Source organism: Cynocephalus volans, chromosome 11 (assembly GCF_027409185.1).
Source record: "Cynocephalus volans isolate mCynVol1 chromosome 11, mCynVol1.pri, whole genome shotgun sequence".
NCBI lineage: Eukaryota > Metazoa > Chordata > Mammalia > Dermoptera > Cynocephalidae > Cynocephalus > Cynocephalus volans.
In genome coordinates, this window is record NC_084470.1 from 121,513,075 (window position 1) to 121,530,647 (window position 17,573).

The 17,573-nt window shown below is 47.2% G+C and overlaps 1 protein-coding gene across 6 annotated transcripts in view; it reads right to left on the reverse strand.

Annotated features, from left to right (window-relative positions):
- ATP2B4 (ATPase plasma membrane Ca2+ transporting 4) overlaps positions 1-17,573 on the reverse strand; it is an 89,179-nt gene that overhangs the window by 44,288 nt on the left and 27,318 nt on the right. For all 6 annotated transcript variants that reach the window (XM_063115270.1, XM_063115268.1, XM_063115273.1 and 3 more), the window contains exon 2: positions 3,818-4,485. In XM_063115270.1, coding sequence (XP_062971340.1) covers positions 3,818-4,010 — 193 coding nt within the window. In that variant the 5' untranslated portion in view covers positions 4,011-4,485. The remainder of the gene's footprint in view (positions 1-3,817; positions 4,486-17,573) is intronic.

Here is a 17,573-nt window from a genome sequence, read left to right on the forward strand (position 1 = left end):
TCAAGGCTCCTCTTCTCTGCCCTTTCCAGTCTGGGCCCAGACCTTCCCCTCAAGTGCCGGCCTCGTTCCTCCTCAGAAACCATCGTTCTTTCTCCTAAAAAGAGCAGCACAGCTGAGGACCACCATGGAAAGTTCTATGAGGAAAAAAGAATACATACAACCTACAATACCAAAGAATCTCTCATCTCAGACCATCTCTTCTTCTTACATACAAAGGGATACAAAGACTAAGGAAAACACCTCTCTTCCTCTTAAGCCACAGGTAATTCTCATGCCACATTCAACAAAGGTTTCTGCTGCTCACGAGGCCGTGAGACACCATGGGACAGTGCTCAGAAGATAAAAGGCTATCTTCTAGCTTGTCAACCAGACTGCTCTGCTCTTTGGGGACTGGAGAGATTAATTGGTGTGGGAATGGGGCAGAGAAAGAAGCAACAATAAAAGGTGGAGGACAAAGAAAGTGGAATGGGGAAAGAAGCAAACTAAAAGGATTTCGTTGGTGCAAAATATTCAGATTTTCCCTGCTGATAAACGCAAGGCAACACAGCTTGCTCAGGAGCTAGAGTGCATGCCTTTTGTTCATCACCTTTGTTTTTGTTTACACACAGCCATAAAGACTGACATCTTCAGTCACTTAGATTTAAGCATGTGTCCTCTTTCATGTCTCCCTCTTCTGCTTTCAGCCTTGTTTCTGATAGTTGCTGAATGCGGAGGTAGCTGAGTATTCCCAACTCTTGGCCACTGAGCAACTCCTCTTACTCCTACTAGCCAATGTACAATTAAGGAACACAAACCAATATGAGCATTAGCATTGGGCCACAATTAGACAATTTATCAGGCATTGAAATGTAAAACAGACTTCTACCTTGTCTGTGCTGCTGAGACTCTCTGTGTTGCTGCTCTAGCATAAGAGGCAGCAGGACATTAACGAACTATGAGTCAGAAAACATGAAATATTCCATCACATGCTACCTGGTATAAGACCTCAGACAAGTCATTTAAACCCTTTAGCCTGTTGAGAGAGAGACAGACACAGAGAAAGAGTGAGTGCACTAAAATTAAGTCCCACCTGTCTTTGCAGTTGTACAAATCTAGAATAACAAAACCATGTTAGTGTCAGAAATGTTATCAATCCCAAGTTCCGTAAGCTATGATAAAAAAAAATTCTGTCAATCTATACCAAAGATGCTATCAGTCCACAGAAAATAAAGGAGAAGGGTCATACTCCAGGAATGAATCTCCTCATTCTTATTTCACTTTGGTTTCCAACCAGCAGAATCCAAGCACCAGGTAAGTTTCTTCATTGCTTTTATTAGTCTGCGGGGGCCTCCCATAGGTGACAAAATTATGCGAGGCGGTCACGCACCTCAGTGTGGTGTTTAGTGACTGGGCTGGCTTTTTATAGCATCAGCTCATTGGGGCACCTGAATGTTGGCGCTCCTTTCTCTGCCTGCCCAACTAAACAGCTCAGCATCATCCTTGTCTGGGTAAAGACTCCTGTGTCTTAGCTGCTCTGTGTTTCCTTTTCTTATCCCTTTATTCTTTTCATACATGAGGAGGTCATCGTTGACACTGGGAGCTAAAAATTACTAATGAAGAGGCTGTTTTCCAACACCCTGCCTCTCCAGCTCCAGAACAAGCCCTTGTTTACATTAAAACAGGTCAGAATACACATTTGTGATATAAGGAAGCAGGAGAATGATACTGGACAGCTGTGCCAGTGGTAGGAGTCCTGGGACATAGGCATGGCCAGTGTCTGTAGCAAGAGAGGCACCTGCTATCAGAAGGGGTGGCTTTCACCTATAGATCTGAAACTAGGACTAGGAAAGAATCCAAGAACATTAGCTTTGCCTATAACATTTGATATCAGATATTGAGAGGAAAGTAGAATATATGTTGCTCTTTGGGAATGAAAGCTTTCTGGGAATCAAAAAGTAAACAATAGCAGCTATGGGAAAGGATTAGGAAAATTAGAAAACTGGAGAAAAGTCTGGAATGTGGTGTTAAAAGCTTCCCAGGTTCCAGCTTAGTTGGACTCCTGAATTCCACTTTGTGAGAGAAACAATCGACCAAAGGAATCCAGAACAGCATAGGAAGGGAAACAGAAAGATCCTGCTTAAATTCTGATGGGTGTTTGTAAAGTAAATGCATAATCTCAGTGAAAACATAATTAGGAACAGACTCTTTTAAGGTCGATACAGCTATAAAAGTGACTGAATAAAGAAATTTAGCTGGCAAGAAGGAGGCAGTGCCCCAAAGGCAGTCATTAGATACTAGCTAGAAGGCAGAGACTGCGCCACACAAAAGCAGCTAAGCATTGCCACCTTAATCAGGTCTCTATCTGTGATCAAGAAGTAAATGGTGGAAATGGGCAGTGGTTACAGTTACACATGCCGTAGTAACCTCTGCAGATATAATAATACTTTGCACTCCACAGGCATGCATATTCTGGAAAATATCTTCAGACACGAGGGCTCTGTTTTAATCTGAGGCACCTAATTTATTGAACATATATTATAAATTTGGGAACTGTACACACATATTATTTAATCCCAATGACTCTATGGGCTGGGTATTATCAACATTATTTTCAAAGAGAAAAAGCCTCAGGGAGACTGAGTTGACTATTCAGTGCTATTCATCTAGTAAACGGTAGAGCTTTGAACTCAAAGTCTATGAGATAGGAAACTAAATTCTAGAAGTAAAGAGACCATGTAGGGAAGGTCCCTTAGGTTACAAAGAAAACAACACATGGGCAATATACAGATATCTATGTAAAAACCTCTCTCTCTCTCTCTTTTTTTTAACCCTAAGGAGTCTAGATTCCAAGACACTAGGTTATAATATAGCATTGGCTGGGGTCAAAACCTCTTCTTAGACTGGGTGAGAAATATGATGTGGCCTCTGAGTGAGGTTCGCAAATGGGAGACTGTAAGTGGCTGACAGCCTCTGAAGGACAGGGTCTCTGCTACATCCCATGCTGCTCAGCCACGGGCTGCCTGACATACAAGGCCAAGCAAAAATCTGCTGCAGAGATGCTAAAACCAGGCAAAAGTGAGAAAACAACTTTCCTTTTGTTCTCTCTATATTTTGATGAGGCAAAATTTCATAATATCATGGCACTGTGGGCAATTGGGTGGAGCAGGCAAGCATGACGCTGAATTTTTCATTCTCTTTTAAGAACAGACTAAGAACAACTATATTAAAAGTGCACCAGGCAGGGTTGAAAAAACCATCTATAATTCCCTGACAAAAAACAGTGAGTGACCCAAAGATACATGGATACAACTACATACATAATGATTTACCATCCCATTTCTAACTGTATACAATAGAGAAGTGACAGAGAAGCTCAACTGGGTAGAGGGACTTATTCACTTTTTTGTACCCTTCCCCTGTCCCTCCCCCATTACACTGTAACACCAGTGTGGGGAGGACTTATATCTTAAACTCTTTTGTAATCAAAGACTGATACAGAATAAGGGACTTGATCATTTACTGATAAAAGCATTTATACCATAAATATTTGTAAGATAAATATCCTCCTTTCTGTATATTGATACAGAAGAAGGAGGAGAGAATGATCTTCAGAGAATGATCTTCAGAGAATCACAGTTCCTAAACACAATCTCTGGGAAAAAAAATAGCTTTTCGTAGCCTCACCTCCTTTCAGTGCTTCAGACGTCACAGTTTTCCCACTAGACAAAAATACACCAATTGGGTCTCCAGAAATGTGCCTTCTCTAGGAGCTGGGAAAACAATATCTGGAAATACTTGTCACCTTTCTCCAATTTCCCACCCCTGATATGGCCTTTACCTTCCACAGGGGAGGTTTTCAGTCTACTGCAGAGATTATGTACACCTCCATAGCGGACATTGATCTCGGTCAGTGCATCACTCGAACGCAGCTCCATGAGCTTCCTCAGGTCCATTACTGTGCAGCCAAAATCCCCTTCACGGCTCTCAGCCATCGAGTTGGCGGGCAAGGAATGTTCTGATGGGTTCGTCATTTTGCCTGCTGTTACTAAGACCCTCAACCAGAGAGGATTTGGAGTTTCCTTTCAACTGGTCAGCGTCTCCTGCTTCCCTGTTCCCACTTCTTCCTACTTCTTGTTTCTCTGGGGGCCCAGTTTTAGGAAATAGATCAACGATATCTTGTGCAATAAGCTTCAGAGTAGCAATCCCAAGCCTAGATTCTTTCTTCTGTATGATGCGTGGTAGTGAGAGGAGGAAGAGGATGGGGGAACCAAATGGAAGCCGGACTTCGTGTCACGATGATTGGGGTCCCCAGGTGGTGATGGAAGTGCTTGTCCAGGGTAGGTAGGTTCCTAGCTTAGACCGACTTGCCCAGATGAAGGTGTAAAGAGGATGTGCATGTTACCATGGAGGCAACCTTAGCAACAACCAGCAACTGGAGTAGTAGAGAGGCTGCAGAAGGAGGAGGAGGAAGAGGAGGGCTCCCTGGATACCGATGACTCTGGGCCTCTAGAATAAAAATTCAAAAATAAACAAAAAGAAACAATTAGAGCAGCCATGGGGATCCAGCATCTGCAGGGGCAAGAGATACCCATTTTAGCACAAGTGTCTAGGTGACAGTTGATGTTTGAGCTAAACTGATGGCTCCAGCTTGAGTTGAGTGGACTAACTCAGGAGAGCCTTTTCCTTCCCAGGAGGCCCCAGCAGCCTGTAAACTCCAATGTAGAGAAGAAATTTCAGATACACCCCAGTCTTTGTGTCTCACTTCTCCCAAACCAAGCAATACAAATCCCACAACTTCAGAAACTTGGAAATAAAAGGTTACAACCTCTTAATGTCTCTAATACTCTTCCTGTCTATGAGGGAACTTCAAAAAGTTCATGAAAAGGCTCATATTATCTTCAATTCTATTTTTCTGTGAACTTTTTGAAGAACCTTTGTATTTGAGGAAACTGTTACAGGATTCTTTAGCCTGACCTTACCTGTAAGGGTGAAAAGAGGTCAGAAAAAGGATTCCAGACCCAAGTGATCTGGAGGTAGCCTTCCAGTCTGCCACCCTCTTCCACACCCAGTACTCTTCCCTACTCCCAACACACACAATTACAAACCAGGAAGATAATGTGAGAAAAGATGCCCAGTCCTCCAAGGACCCATGGAATACTCAGCTTCCAGCTGTATGTTAACTCTGCAGCCTGCTGCAGTTATCAATGGGTCAGGCATCAAGTTTCGATTTGGGGGCTAAGCCCCACCCGCCTCCAAGAGGCTTTTAGGAGAAAGAGATAAGCAAAATGCTCTGGCAGTTGGTGATACAGAGCGGAATTTTAATTTTTTTTTTAAAAGAGGACAGAAGGACTAGGCCTGAGCATTAAAGTTTCTTCAGGGTGGGTAGGGTAAGACAGCTATCAGTTCAGATAGAGCACAGGGCTGCAACAAGGTCAGCAGGGGAGACAAGTTAGCCTGTGTGTGAGTGAGTATCAGAATGCCTCAAATTAACTCAACAAATACATCATAGAGAGGCAAGCATTTTTCCCTTTGGAAAGACTAGTGTTCTCTCTCACACACACTGACTATGGGGTGGAGGCGGAACTATGTGTAGGTGAGGATACAGGGGGCTGAAGGTGGGAAGAATACTTATTCTGAGTCCTGTTCTCAGCTTCGGAGAGGAGCTGCTGTGTGTCATATGGGAGCCATTGCCACACATCAGCCATTTAAATGTAAAGGGTCTCTTCCAGAGCACAGCCCCAGCACACGGGGGACCCTGTCCTGCTGAAATAGCCTCTACTGACTTGAGTTCAGTTACCAAGGGGTGGCAAGAAGCTCTGGTCAGCCTCTCTCTAATAAACAGAAGACCTCCTCACTTCTAGACAGTGAACAAAGAAGCACAAGAACCATCAGATAAGGACTTGACTCTTCTGTCAATTACTGCACCCCCAAGTCACAAGTGGCCAAAGTTCCTGCTGATTCCAATCAATCCCATTTCCCGCAGTTTCCACTGGAATAGAGTTTGGACACCCCTGCTTCCTGCAAAGTGCCCTCTGCCGTCTCCTCCTAACATAGATTTTTTAGTACTGCTCTGACTTACAAAGAGTTAAGAGCTGGCCAGTTAGCTCAGTTGGTTACAGCGTGGTGTTATAACCCCAAGGTCAAGGGTTTGGATCTCAGTACTGGCCAGCTGCTGGAAAAAAAAAAAAAAAAAAAGAGTTCAACAAGCAGGGTTTTGTTTGTTTTTAAACATCACACTTCCTTTCTTTGTAGATGTCATCAGGGAATCCTGGGGAACAAGGAAGTCTGAAAAAAACCAGGGGTGGTGTGTCAAACTCCTTTCATTCAGACCGGCGAGGAATAGTCAGTACCATAGGACTTTTTCTCCAGTTCAGCTTCTCCTCCAACCCTGGAAGGAGTGGGAGGGGCTACAGCAGCAAGAAACCCACCTTGAGCCTTAAGTAGAACTCCTTGACCTTTCAAGAGGATGCTGGGGACAATGCTGATAGAGTGTTAAACTGGGAATTGGAAGATTTTACTTTTTCCTCTCTCTACCCACTGCACTACTCGCTTCATGAAGACAGGGATTTTTAGCTGTCAGGTTCACTACTTTATCCCCAGTGCCTAGAAGAGAACCTGTGCATGGTGGGTATTAATATTTTTTTGCTGAATGACCCGTAGCAGATTCAGAACCACATATACCATCTTCCCAGGTACCCTTTGGGCAAGTCACTTGGCCTTCTTAGGACTCAGTTCCTCTCCCCTTTAACTGGGGGAAGAATCAGCCCTACCTTTTCACACCATACTAAGAAAGTGATAAAAGAATGGGATTATATATAGAATTGGTGCTTGGAAATCTTAGATGAAAGGTGTCCGGTGCCCAGTGTAGGACACTCTAGTGATGAGAGAAAGCTTAATTTGATCGTAATGAACTTTTGTTATCCTACTTTTAAGCAGAAGGGCAAGAAGCTCCAAGTGTTCCTCCATTCTTTCATACCAGGAAACTCCCACCCCATCCCCAAAGGAAAATTCCTAGGCAGCTTCATTAACAATAACCATTAGCTAGGTTATAACCACTGGCAATAACCACTGGCTTATACGGTCTTGGGTCTCCAGAGAATAAGAAGGGACAGTGTGAGTCACAACTCCTTACCCTGAACCTCTCCTCAGGGTACCAAAGAGAAGAGATTCTTCCACTCACACAGGCAAGGGATGGAAAAGGTCACCTAAGATCAGAACACATGGGGCTAAAGAACACATATGGGAAAGAATGAGGAGGTCTGTCTGCTTCGGGTTGATCTAGAGATACACACTCAGTAGATCAAGCACTAAGCAGCTGGCATGAAGTCAAAGGGGCAGTGCATAGCTGGGGCCCCGGGTTTAAGGCAGGATCTCTATAAAAGTTCTGTAATGAGGAGGCATGTCAGGGTGACCAACCTTCTCTCTGAGTTCTGAGCTCCCTAGAATATGAGCTCTCTGCAACTGCTGAGCTTGCCTGGCCCCTAACCTTATTAGGCAACTGCCAAAGAATAACCTGTGAGTGCTCACACCGCCTCAGCCTCAGACGCAATGCTCAGGGCCTGGGAGGAAATACTTCTTGTCGGGTCAGGATTAGTCATTTGGCTCAGGGCCTTCTGGGTAAAATATGTTCTCACTCCCTGTTTCTAGCATTGTGTCAACCTAAAGGAGGATAGGATTGAATAGGGCTCATCCCTTCCTCCTGGGGTGAGAAATCCTATTACTTTAAATGATCACTAAGTCACTTAAATTTTTTCCTCTTAATGTCCCGTAACATCTGCTCTACAATTTGTAGATATGTGAAAGTACTCTCATTGATTCTAGGTAGGACAGCTGTGACCCCCCACTTTGTGGAGGAAGACACTGAGGTCTAAGGAGATAAAAAGTGATTTGTCTTTGGCAAGTAAGGGGCCTTGACTGCCAGGTGCTGTTTTATTACACTTTACTCCTTTTTACTGGAGCTTTCATTTTATGACAAACATTTAAGAGGTTCTTTATAGTGCAGGCAAATCTGGGGTACAGAGAATACCCATTTCCATTTGGAGGAAATGCTGCCTTTTCCCTTTCTCTCTTTCAGAACCAACTACATCACATCCCAGGCAATGAGGGCAAAACTGCTGCTTCCACACGTATCTATCTGAGAAGCAAGCAACCCCACACTTCCTGATAACCCAACCTGCAGCCAGGCTCACTAACAAGTTCCAGAAATGAGGAGTTTCCAGAGACAAGAACCTTATGCCCTAAGCAATCAAACCACAAAGAACAGTCAGACATTCTATGTCCTCCAATTTTGTCCAAGGAATCCCTTACTCTTAGAAGCTTTCCCAGGGTACTAAAGAAGAGATATCCCCCCAGACTGTGAGGAAAAAGGGAAACTCTGTGTATAGGTTATAGAGCAGGGTATATTTGAAGATGTGAAAGGAACCACCCCGTGAATCTCCCATCAAAGGCTCCTATTGACTCTGGTGCGATGCAGAGGAAACGAAGTATGTGTGGAAATGGTGGAAAGGACACAGGAGGGGCTGGGGCAGCCCTGCAGACAGACCTGCCTGGGACAGAAAGTGGCTGCATTCAACTCTGGCCCGGGGCCGCAGGCAGGGGCTGCTCAGAGAGCAGACTCTCCTTCCCTGACCTGTCCTCTGCCCTGGGTGGAGGGCCTCTGCTCCGCAGCAAGTCGGTGGCACTTGGAGACACTTTGGTGGGAGCACAAGAATCACTGCCGGGCAGGGTATGAGGGGTAAAGAGGGGAAGATCCCGGGTACAGGGAAGCAGGCTGGGCCCACCTTAGGGGCCCCTCAAATACCTGTTGTTTTTTCTCTGACCCAGAGTCTCCCTCGTCCCAAGTGAGGTTTTACTTCTTTCTCTATTCAGGAGCAGGGGTGGGGGACAGCGAGAGGTGGGAAGGAAGGGAAATAATATCGTTAAGCACCTACAATGTGCTGGGCACCTTACTAGGCACTTTATGTGAAAATTAGAGAGAAATAATATATAGGAGGATACTTCAAAGAGTTCATGAAAAGATTTATATTATCTTTTAATTCTATTTTTCCATGAACTTTTTGAAGTACACTAGTGTATGTATATACCCACATGAATACATGCGTATATGTATGCACGTGTGTGTGTGTATTTATGTAGTGGCTGATCCATATGCAGTAGCTACTATCATTATTACATACACTGTTTCACTGAATCTTCACCAACAATCCTATAAGGAGAAGATCTCCACTTAGTATCAAGGAAATACACATTCAGAGAACCAGGATTTGTGCCGTAGTCTGAATTCAAAGCCACCCTGTCTCAAGTACAAGAACAATGCTGTAAGAAAATAGAAATAAAGCCACATGGATTTACTCCCTTAACCTTGGTGAGAAGGCCCACATAAACCTACCTGTCCCTTGCCCATGACCCCTAAAAGGTTCTGAAGTAGGTCACAGAAACACCTACCTCTTTTGAACTTCCCGGGCAGGTGTAGGGATAGACCCACAGTTTATCAGGGCAGATGCCCGCCCCTCTCCCCCATTATCCCCCAACCCCCCACCTCAAGCCAGAACTTACTGGGCTGTCGGCTGGCATGACTCCCAGTATAATCGATTCACACCTGGAGAGCCCAGGAGTGGGGATGAGGGTTTCCTCCACTCTGTCATCTCCCATCCTTGGCTTTGCAACCCCTAATGATCTGGGAGAGGCAGAGAGATCCTGTTCTGGATTCTCTCTCCTCTCTCCAGCAAGGCTACTTCCTGTGCATTTTGGATTTTCTTAAACTTTATACCTTCCCTCAGGTACTTCTATGCTTCTAGAAGGGCCATGCCCTGTCAAGAAAGCTGGCATGAACCTGACCGTGGAAGGCTGCGGAGCCTAAAACATCCTGCTGTCCTTCTCTCTGAAAGTATGAACCCACACAGAACTTTTCCACTTGCCTCCTCATCATAGGTCCCCTATCTCCAAGACCCAGATTCTAGGCCAACCTGGCCAGATTCTTTCACTTGGATCTGGTGCCCGCCTCCACTGTGGCTGGCCCCCAGTTCTTCCTTCCCTCCCCTGGCCTGCTCTGTCCTCACTGCTCCTCTAATGCCTGCTGGTTTGCAGAAGCAGACCGGAGCACATACTCTCCTTCAGTCTAGGAGGCCCTTTGGAGGCATGAGAAGGTCAGAGGCAGAGTACCTGGGCTGAAGTTCAGGTGGTGGGCGGCACCACTGGTCATCATCATCCAACAGCCAGACCCATGCCAGGAAGCCAGGTGAAGGCTGGGGCACCCAAGTCAGGATGACCACAGGATGGCACACTGTGGCCTGGTGCAGGAACCTGAAGCTAATGCTCAGCTAGCCCCTCGAACTTAGCCTTCTGGTGGGTACTCTCTTCCTGAAAAGAGAACACCACTTCCTGGTTAGGACTGAGGCTCCCTCGCTCACTCTCCCCCTCCCCAAGTCTGCTACCCCGAGAGCACCTTCTCTTTAGCAGTACAAATGCAGTACTATGATCAAAGCATCAATCTGGAGAAAATGTGTCACTTTTAACTCCTGAGTCTTAGCGATCCAGAACTCATTCCTCCTCTCCACAACCACCTGGAAATTCTTGGTCAAACTAAATCTATGCATACCCTGGACCTAGTCATCTACTCTTGAGTTTATCTCCCAAAGAAATTCTCATACAGGGCCCGAAGGGGGCATGTGCAGGAATGTTCACTGGGGCATTATTTGTGGTGATGGGGAGTTGGGAGCAACTTGGGATCCACTCTCCTAGTGATGGACAGATAGAACATGCCAGCTAGAGAACATGGTGTGTTACTCAACAGACAGAACACAGATTACACATTACACATAGTACACATTACAATGCTGCCTGTGGTCAGAGAAGGGAACAGAAGGAGGACATGAGCAAAGGAGAGGACCAGTGATAATAATGGGCCATGAATCTGCAGAATGACTGACCTGACCATCTGAACTGAGGTCCAAACAAATAAAAATAAGACACGCCATGACGCTAAAACCTCTCAGTCTTGGAGTGACTGTCTTGTCTAGGATGTGCTGTGACAATGATGGCAAAACTTATCAGTTCTGCTCAGATGCCTTCAGGAGACAGGAGAAGGAAGGGCCCTTAGATAGAACAAGCTTTCTCCAAACAGCGATACCAAGAATTGACCCAGGCTGGTCGCCTGCTCCCGATCATCTGGCCTGTTAAGACCCAGCCCATGTGGGAGACCCCAGGAGCCACCAAGATGAACACAGGAAGCCCCACAGCATGAGCGCGTGGGAGGAAGCAGGAATGTGCCCAAGAGGGCAAAGTCGCCCCCCTGGCTGTACCCTAAAATAACATCAATGTTATCAAGATGAGAAAGGGCAGTCTCTTGGGCCCAGCGCCATGGGGAAGGTACCCTCTCCCAGATAATCTGAGTCACACTGGCCTGCGTCACCTCTGCATCCTCCTGTGACTCAGTGGGTATGTGTGGGGTATTCACAGCAAGCTAGAGTGAAGAAAAATGTAGAGGTTGAAACAGCAACACTGACCATTGCCTTCAGCTGGTTAAGGAGGGCAAGACTGGTTTCAGGCGGGAGTGACAGTGCCATCTAGAAGGTCTGTTGTTTGACTAAAGGGGGCGGGGTGCCTTCCCCGGCCCCTTCTGCTGATCATGGGAAATGCTCAGGATAAGGGTTAGCAAGGGTATCTGCTGCTCACTCCTTGGAACTGGGACAGGAAGCTACTAGGCCATAGACAGGACACAGACTTCGGGCTGTAACATTCAAGGATTCAGTATGAACACTCTCTTGGACAACACAGATTGCCTTTCTTGGGGCTGCTGTGGTTTTTCCACATTTTGGTTCCAAGAGAACAAAGGGGCTTTTTAGCAGCTGGATTGGCTCCTGGGTTATTTTTAGAAGTAAAGTTCAGCAGAATCATGTCCCGCTCATGGAGAGGGAGAGGAGTCAATCTCCTTCAGCTATGGAAGTCAGGACCTGGCTGTTCCCAGGCCTCAGGTGCTGGTGCAGCTTTCAGGGGTGAGGGGGAAGCTGCCTGGTCTCAGAATGAAGAGGCCATGTCTCAGCCACCAAAAGGCGGTGCCATGGGCAGCTGCTCTGTCTCCAGGGACTCAGCAGGAGAGGAAGCAAAACAATATTCCTGTGTGACCTAGATACTAGTCACTCTTAACCCTGAGTCTCAGAGATCCAGAAGCCATCCCTTTTCCCCAGAGCCATTTGGGACTTCTTGGTCAAACTAAGTCCATGCATACTCTGGACCCAGTCATCTACTCCTGAATCCTTCTCATACAGGGCCCGAAGGGGGCATGCATGTACAAGAATGTTCACACTGGCCATCAGGCCTGGCCGACACTCCCATCACCTCTCTCCACTCTGTGACAGTCTCACCTGTACAGAGTACAGGGAGTCCCCACTTTCCCCTGGTTTTGCCTATTCCAGTCTTCTCTCAGCCCAGCTAATTCCTGGAAGTCACAGGCAAATGAGCAAGAGCTCCATGCTGAAAAGATGGTGTTTATTAAGAAAGAGCAGGGGACACTCAATAATTTCACATCTCTCTTCTCCTGTTTCACTCTTCCTTTTTGCATTCTGCACAGACAGAAGCCACTAAGTCAGCCCAGGGCTTTTGAAAGGGGACTGATCACATTCCCTTGCACTTGTGTAGTGCTTTAGAGCAGAAGTTCTCACTGTCCACACCCCCCACAGAGATTCTGGTTCAGGAGGTCTAGGATGGGGCCTGGGAATGTGCATGACCAACAAGGTCCTTAATGATGTGAGCTGATGCTACTGGTCTGGGGACCACACTTTGAGAACAATGCAGAGGTTCTGAAGCATTTATGCAAACAATCTCATGAGAGTCTCCAACAATACCAGGGTAGAGCACTTTGAGAGCCTTGAATCGGGGCCCACAGGGCACTGAGCTCAGCTCCAGGCTGACCGGGGAAGGCACAGGAGGGTCTTGTCACTTATCTGCTCCCCCCTTCCCCTCTCCTTCCTCTGGCCCTCCCAGAATGCTGATCTCTGCTTCTGTTCCTCTCAGGGCAGCCCCCTTTCCCAGAGACACCCACCCATGAGCTTCCCAGGGACAGCCCATCTCCAGACTTGAGAGAACATCACTCAACAGGCCACACCAGAAGCCAAGATTTCATCAGAAAGTTAAAAGAAGCTACCTCATGAGGCTCACAGGGTCACCCAGGCCCCTTTCAGATCCAGATGGAGCTAAGCCCCCTCCCAGTCCGGTCTTCTGTTTCCCCAGGAGAGGAGAGGTGGACGGGGCATCGCACAGGTGAGGGGAGAACAAAAAGACACCCGCTGCTCCCTTCTGCTCCCAGAATGGTACTGCCCCTGCCACTTCTGGAACCCCTGTCACCCCCCCAGCCTCAGCAAAGGGCCAGGCCCGCTGACTGCCGGCCCTCCAGGGCCGCCTGGCCATGCTCTGAGGCCTGGGCGCCGGCACCGCGGCTGGCAGAGCGGCAGCAGCTGCTGTTGTGCAGGCCGCTTGACAGGCTGCTATAAACACTCGGTTTAGGTTGCTATGGCAAAGCGAGTGTGCAGCCTGGCTACAGTGAAGCTATTTATGTGCCTGTAATGGCAGAGTGGTCTGTTTTTTATTTTACTTTTAAGGTTTTCCTTTCCCAACCCCCTAAAACAGCTTTAAAAAAGAGAGAGAGAGAAAGAAAAGAGCCACCACAACTTTCTCAGGAACGAAAAGAGGAGAGCCAGATAATAGAGCTGATGACCTGAGCTGGAAGGGGAAAACCGAAGTGGAGAGTAGGGGCAAGTTCCTTTCAAGAACGGAACGTGTGGCTTCTGGTCACATACGTGCTGGATCACTTAGGAACCGAGGCCCTGCCTCTGTCTGCCCCAGCCCATCAAGGAGAAAGGCCAACACCCAGGGTCTTCTTACCTCTCTACCACTTACATTACTGACAGGTGACAAAGTCACTCTGTCTTCTTCCTCTGGCCAGCAGCACTCCTCACATCTCCCAATCCCCCATCCCAGCCCCCACTAGCTCCCAGTTTCATAGGGATGAAGATACTGAAGATTCTGCCAGGGGTCATGTGAAGAGACCTTCAAAACACCTACCCTCTTGTGGGTCTCATTGCTACCTGGCATGGAACATGGTTGCTCCTGGCTGGAGGTTTGCAGAGGACAACCTATAGAGGTGACTCTGCAGGGACACACGTTTCCTTCATGTTTATGGAGAACTTTCATCCAATTCTCACTCCTCAGGGAGCTTTGGGGTGAAGGGATATTCCTGCCCAACAAGATTCAAGATTTTAGTCAGGGTAGTGAGGACTCCCAGCTGCAAGACCAAACATGAGATTGTCTACTCTTTAGATACACATGTCTCTAGGGCACCAGGCACATAGGAAAGGTTTTTGGAAGAGGAGGTAAGGAGCGATCAGAGATCAGTCTCCATCTACTGGATGGGGGCACTATGGCCTTTTGCCTTGTCCACTCCCCTAGCCAAAAATAAAATGACAAATAAGAAAAGAAGAAGCGGGTCAAGGGTTGTAGGCAGCTCAACAGTGGCAAGAGAGTGGAAGTCAGTAGCCCATGTGGTAATCACACACACAGATTGAACTAAGCTGAAAGTGTGTATTGACATTGACAATTATGCTGTAGGTTGCCAGTCACTACATGGCATATAAGTAAGAGAAAGAGTCACCTTCCAGAAAACAGCTGATTGGAATACAAAAGATGCTGCAGGATTTTATCATCTCTCTTTCACCACCTTATTCCAGCTCTTTTTGGATTAGCATACAATTATTAGGAGAAAAAAAGGGACCGGCCAGTGGCTCACTTGGGAGTGTGTGGTGCTGATTAGGAGAAAAAAATCTCCCACTGCCGATGGGCATATTCACCAGATAAAAATAAAGCTAGGGCAGTGTTAAAAAGTACAAATCCCATAGAATGTTTCGATTCCTTCTATCTCACATGATAACTGATTGTCTCCAAGATGCCACCGTGGCTCAGAAGGAATATGGATGAGAACACCCCCACGAGGAGAAGAGAGGCCAGGAGAAGGGGGAAGATGCTCACGATCCCATCAGGGAAGCACCCTTCTGCTGCCCCGGGAGAGGTCAGCATCCTAACTGACAGCCCTGGTTAGCTGATAAAGCCTTATTGGAAAAATCAGAACTTGGGACAGAAATCAGTCTTGGCAGCACCTTGAGGTCAAAAGAGCAGAGCAGGCATCAGTTTCTAAGCCTGTCAAACCAACTGTCATCAGCACCCCAGCTCCTGTGTGGTAGGAAGGGAGAAGCGGGGAGGTGAGGAAAGGGTCCAGAGGGGGAGTGGGGTATAGTCCTGGACAGCTGGGAGTGGGCCGATAGAAAGGCATCAACCATGAACTAATGTTCCAGATCACCAGTGCTTCTCTTCCTGAGTGGCCATTACTTGTGAATACATAAATAGACAAAGAGACATGCAGACATGTCTCAGAATCCCAAGGTAGAGTACGCCTCCAAAAGTCATGGGCTAGGAAGAATGTCTATTCAGAAGGGCTCAGATCCATGGTGATGGACACAGAGCCCATTGTTGAAAGAGACAAAGTGCAGGCAAAGAGGTGACTCAGCCCCAGCTGGTCTTTGTTCACGGAACTGTCTCAGGGGAGAGAAAGTGGAGGGTGCTGTGTTTTTCTTCCGAGTGAGCATTAAGTCATGTCACCTCTTTAGCCCAGCCTCAGCCCCAGTGCCTGGCCTAACACATGGAATGAATGCATGACCACCTTCTCTGCTCCTTCTCTGCTTGCTTCCACTTCCAAGCTAAGGAAAAGGAGGGATGTCCCAGAAAGGGACCCAGTCTCCAAAGAGAATCAATTATCTGTGACTCCCAAGCACTGCTCCTTCAGCACTTGCCCTGTTTTCCCCCATTTTCTGGGCCCTAAATGGATTGGAGGCACATCTCCCTTGTTCTCCAGGAGACAGAGTCACCAGGGATTGGTGCAGGTAGAAGGGAGATAAGCCATCGCTGCAGGAATTATCCACCCTCCAGGGAGAGGCAAAGGTAAACACAACCCAGCCGGTTCTAAACTCGCATGCACACCGTTTTAAACACCACTGCAGTACTTCTGAGGGAAAACCTGGGAGGAGAACTGCGGGATGATGGTGGTGGGGAGGTCTGTAGGAAGTAGCAAAAAAAGGATGTTTTCTGGATTATTTTATTTCTGAGTTGCCAGGAATCAGGGGAAAAATACTTAGTAGCAAAATCTTTCCTCCTCCTCACTTTTTTCTCTATACCTTATTCCCAAGCTTGATTTTATTCTTTCATATTTATGTATATCCCTTCCCCAACCAACCCTCCCCCCACCTGTCTGTCTATTTCAATCTCTCAACCTCTCTTTTTCCACGTCTCCAGGGACAGCCTAATTGGATGGAATTTAATTCTCCTACCATGATAATTTCTGAAACCAACCAGCTCTGTCCTAGTCCACATTGGCTCTAATATTGGAAAGAGCAGGGATGTACTGAGAAGCAAGTCAGGCACTTGGGGGGGCTGCCACAGCTGGCACCAAGACAGTGCCAATCTGTGTCACTAGGGTCCTGGATGATGGGCCACACAGGACAGGACTCTATGAGCCAATCTGCATTCTCCCAAATCCCTCTGGAACTTGTCTGGCTAAGTTGAATGTTTATGCAGTGTCTAATTATGCTTGAAACATTGGCAAATCGCTAACACTGAGGACTCAGAAGTGAGGAACCCTAATGGAGATGGGGGAAGAGGAGGGTTATGAGAATATTCCTAGGGATTAAAAACAAAAGTCAGGATTTAGCATGTTCAGCCAAGTTCCCACTCTAAAATAAACAGGGGTGTGGTCTGCTGGAGAAGGGGCTGGGAGACCAGACAGATGGAAAAGGCACCCGGGGCTACAATCTGGCTCTGGCTCCTTTCAATGTGCCCAAAGAAGACGAAAATTCAAGAACTGAATTTTTACAATATGCAAGTCCTACCCAAACTACAAGCTGCTGCAAGATGGCTCCACTGTCCCACCTCAGTTCCACTCCGAGCCTAGAGGACTTGGGTAGGGAATAGACATATGGAGGCTAGAATCCAACTCCCTGGTGACAAGGCTGCCTTCTTCTCTCTCTCCCCACCACTGCAAAAAGATTTGCAAAGGGACCACAGGACGAGAAGCAAAAGGCATCCTAACCCAGCAGAGTCAAACTTTTATAGGCATTTCACACTGCCTAATATTTGCCTCTGCAGAAGCTTGCTGGAGCAAGCTTTCCCTAGTTTCTCCAGCCTCACATACCCTGGCCAGCTGTTCCAAATTAGCAAGGTCCCCATCACCAGAGAACAATCCTTTTCAGTTGGGGGGGGGTGGAGGGGGCCAGTGCCCCCCCTTTAGAGTTTCAGCCACGGAGCCTCTCTGTGAGCAGCCAAGTCCACAGAGAAGCTGAGGACATGCCAGCCTGCCCTCTCCCCTCCCGCCCCCAACGGCCAGCCCAGGAAAGAGGACTCTCCTTGATGGGAGGGAAGTCCCACGGCAGTGAGGCTATGGAAACTTTGCCGTCTAAGGCTGTGGAATTCTTCTGCTGGGCTCCTGTAGTTAATCATCGCAGCTGCCTGGATTCCCAACTTGGGGCTTTAAAAGGTAGCACCAGAACAAGAAGGAC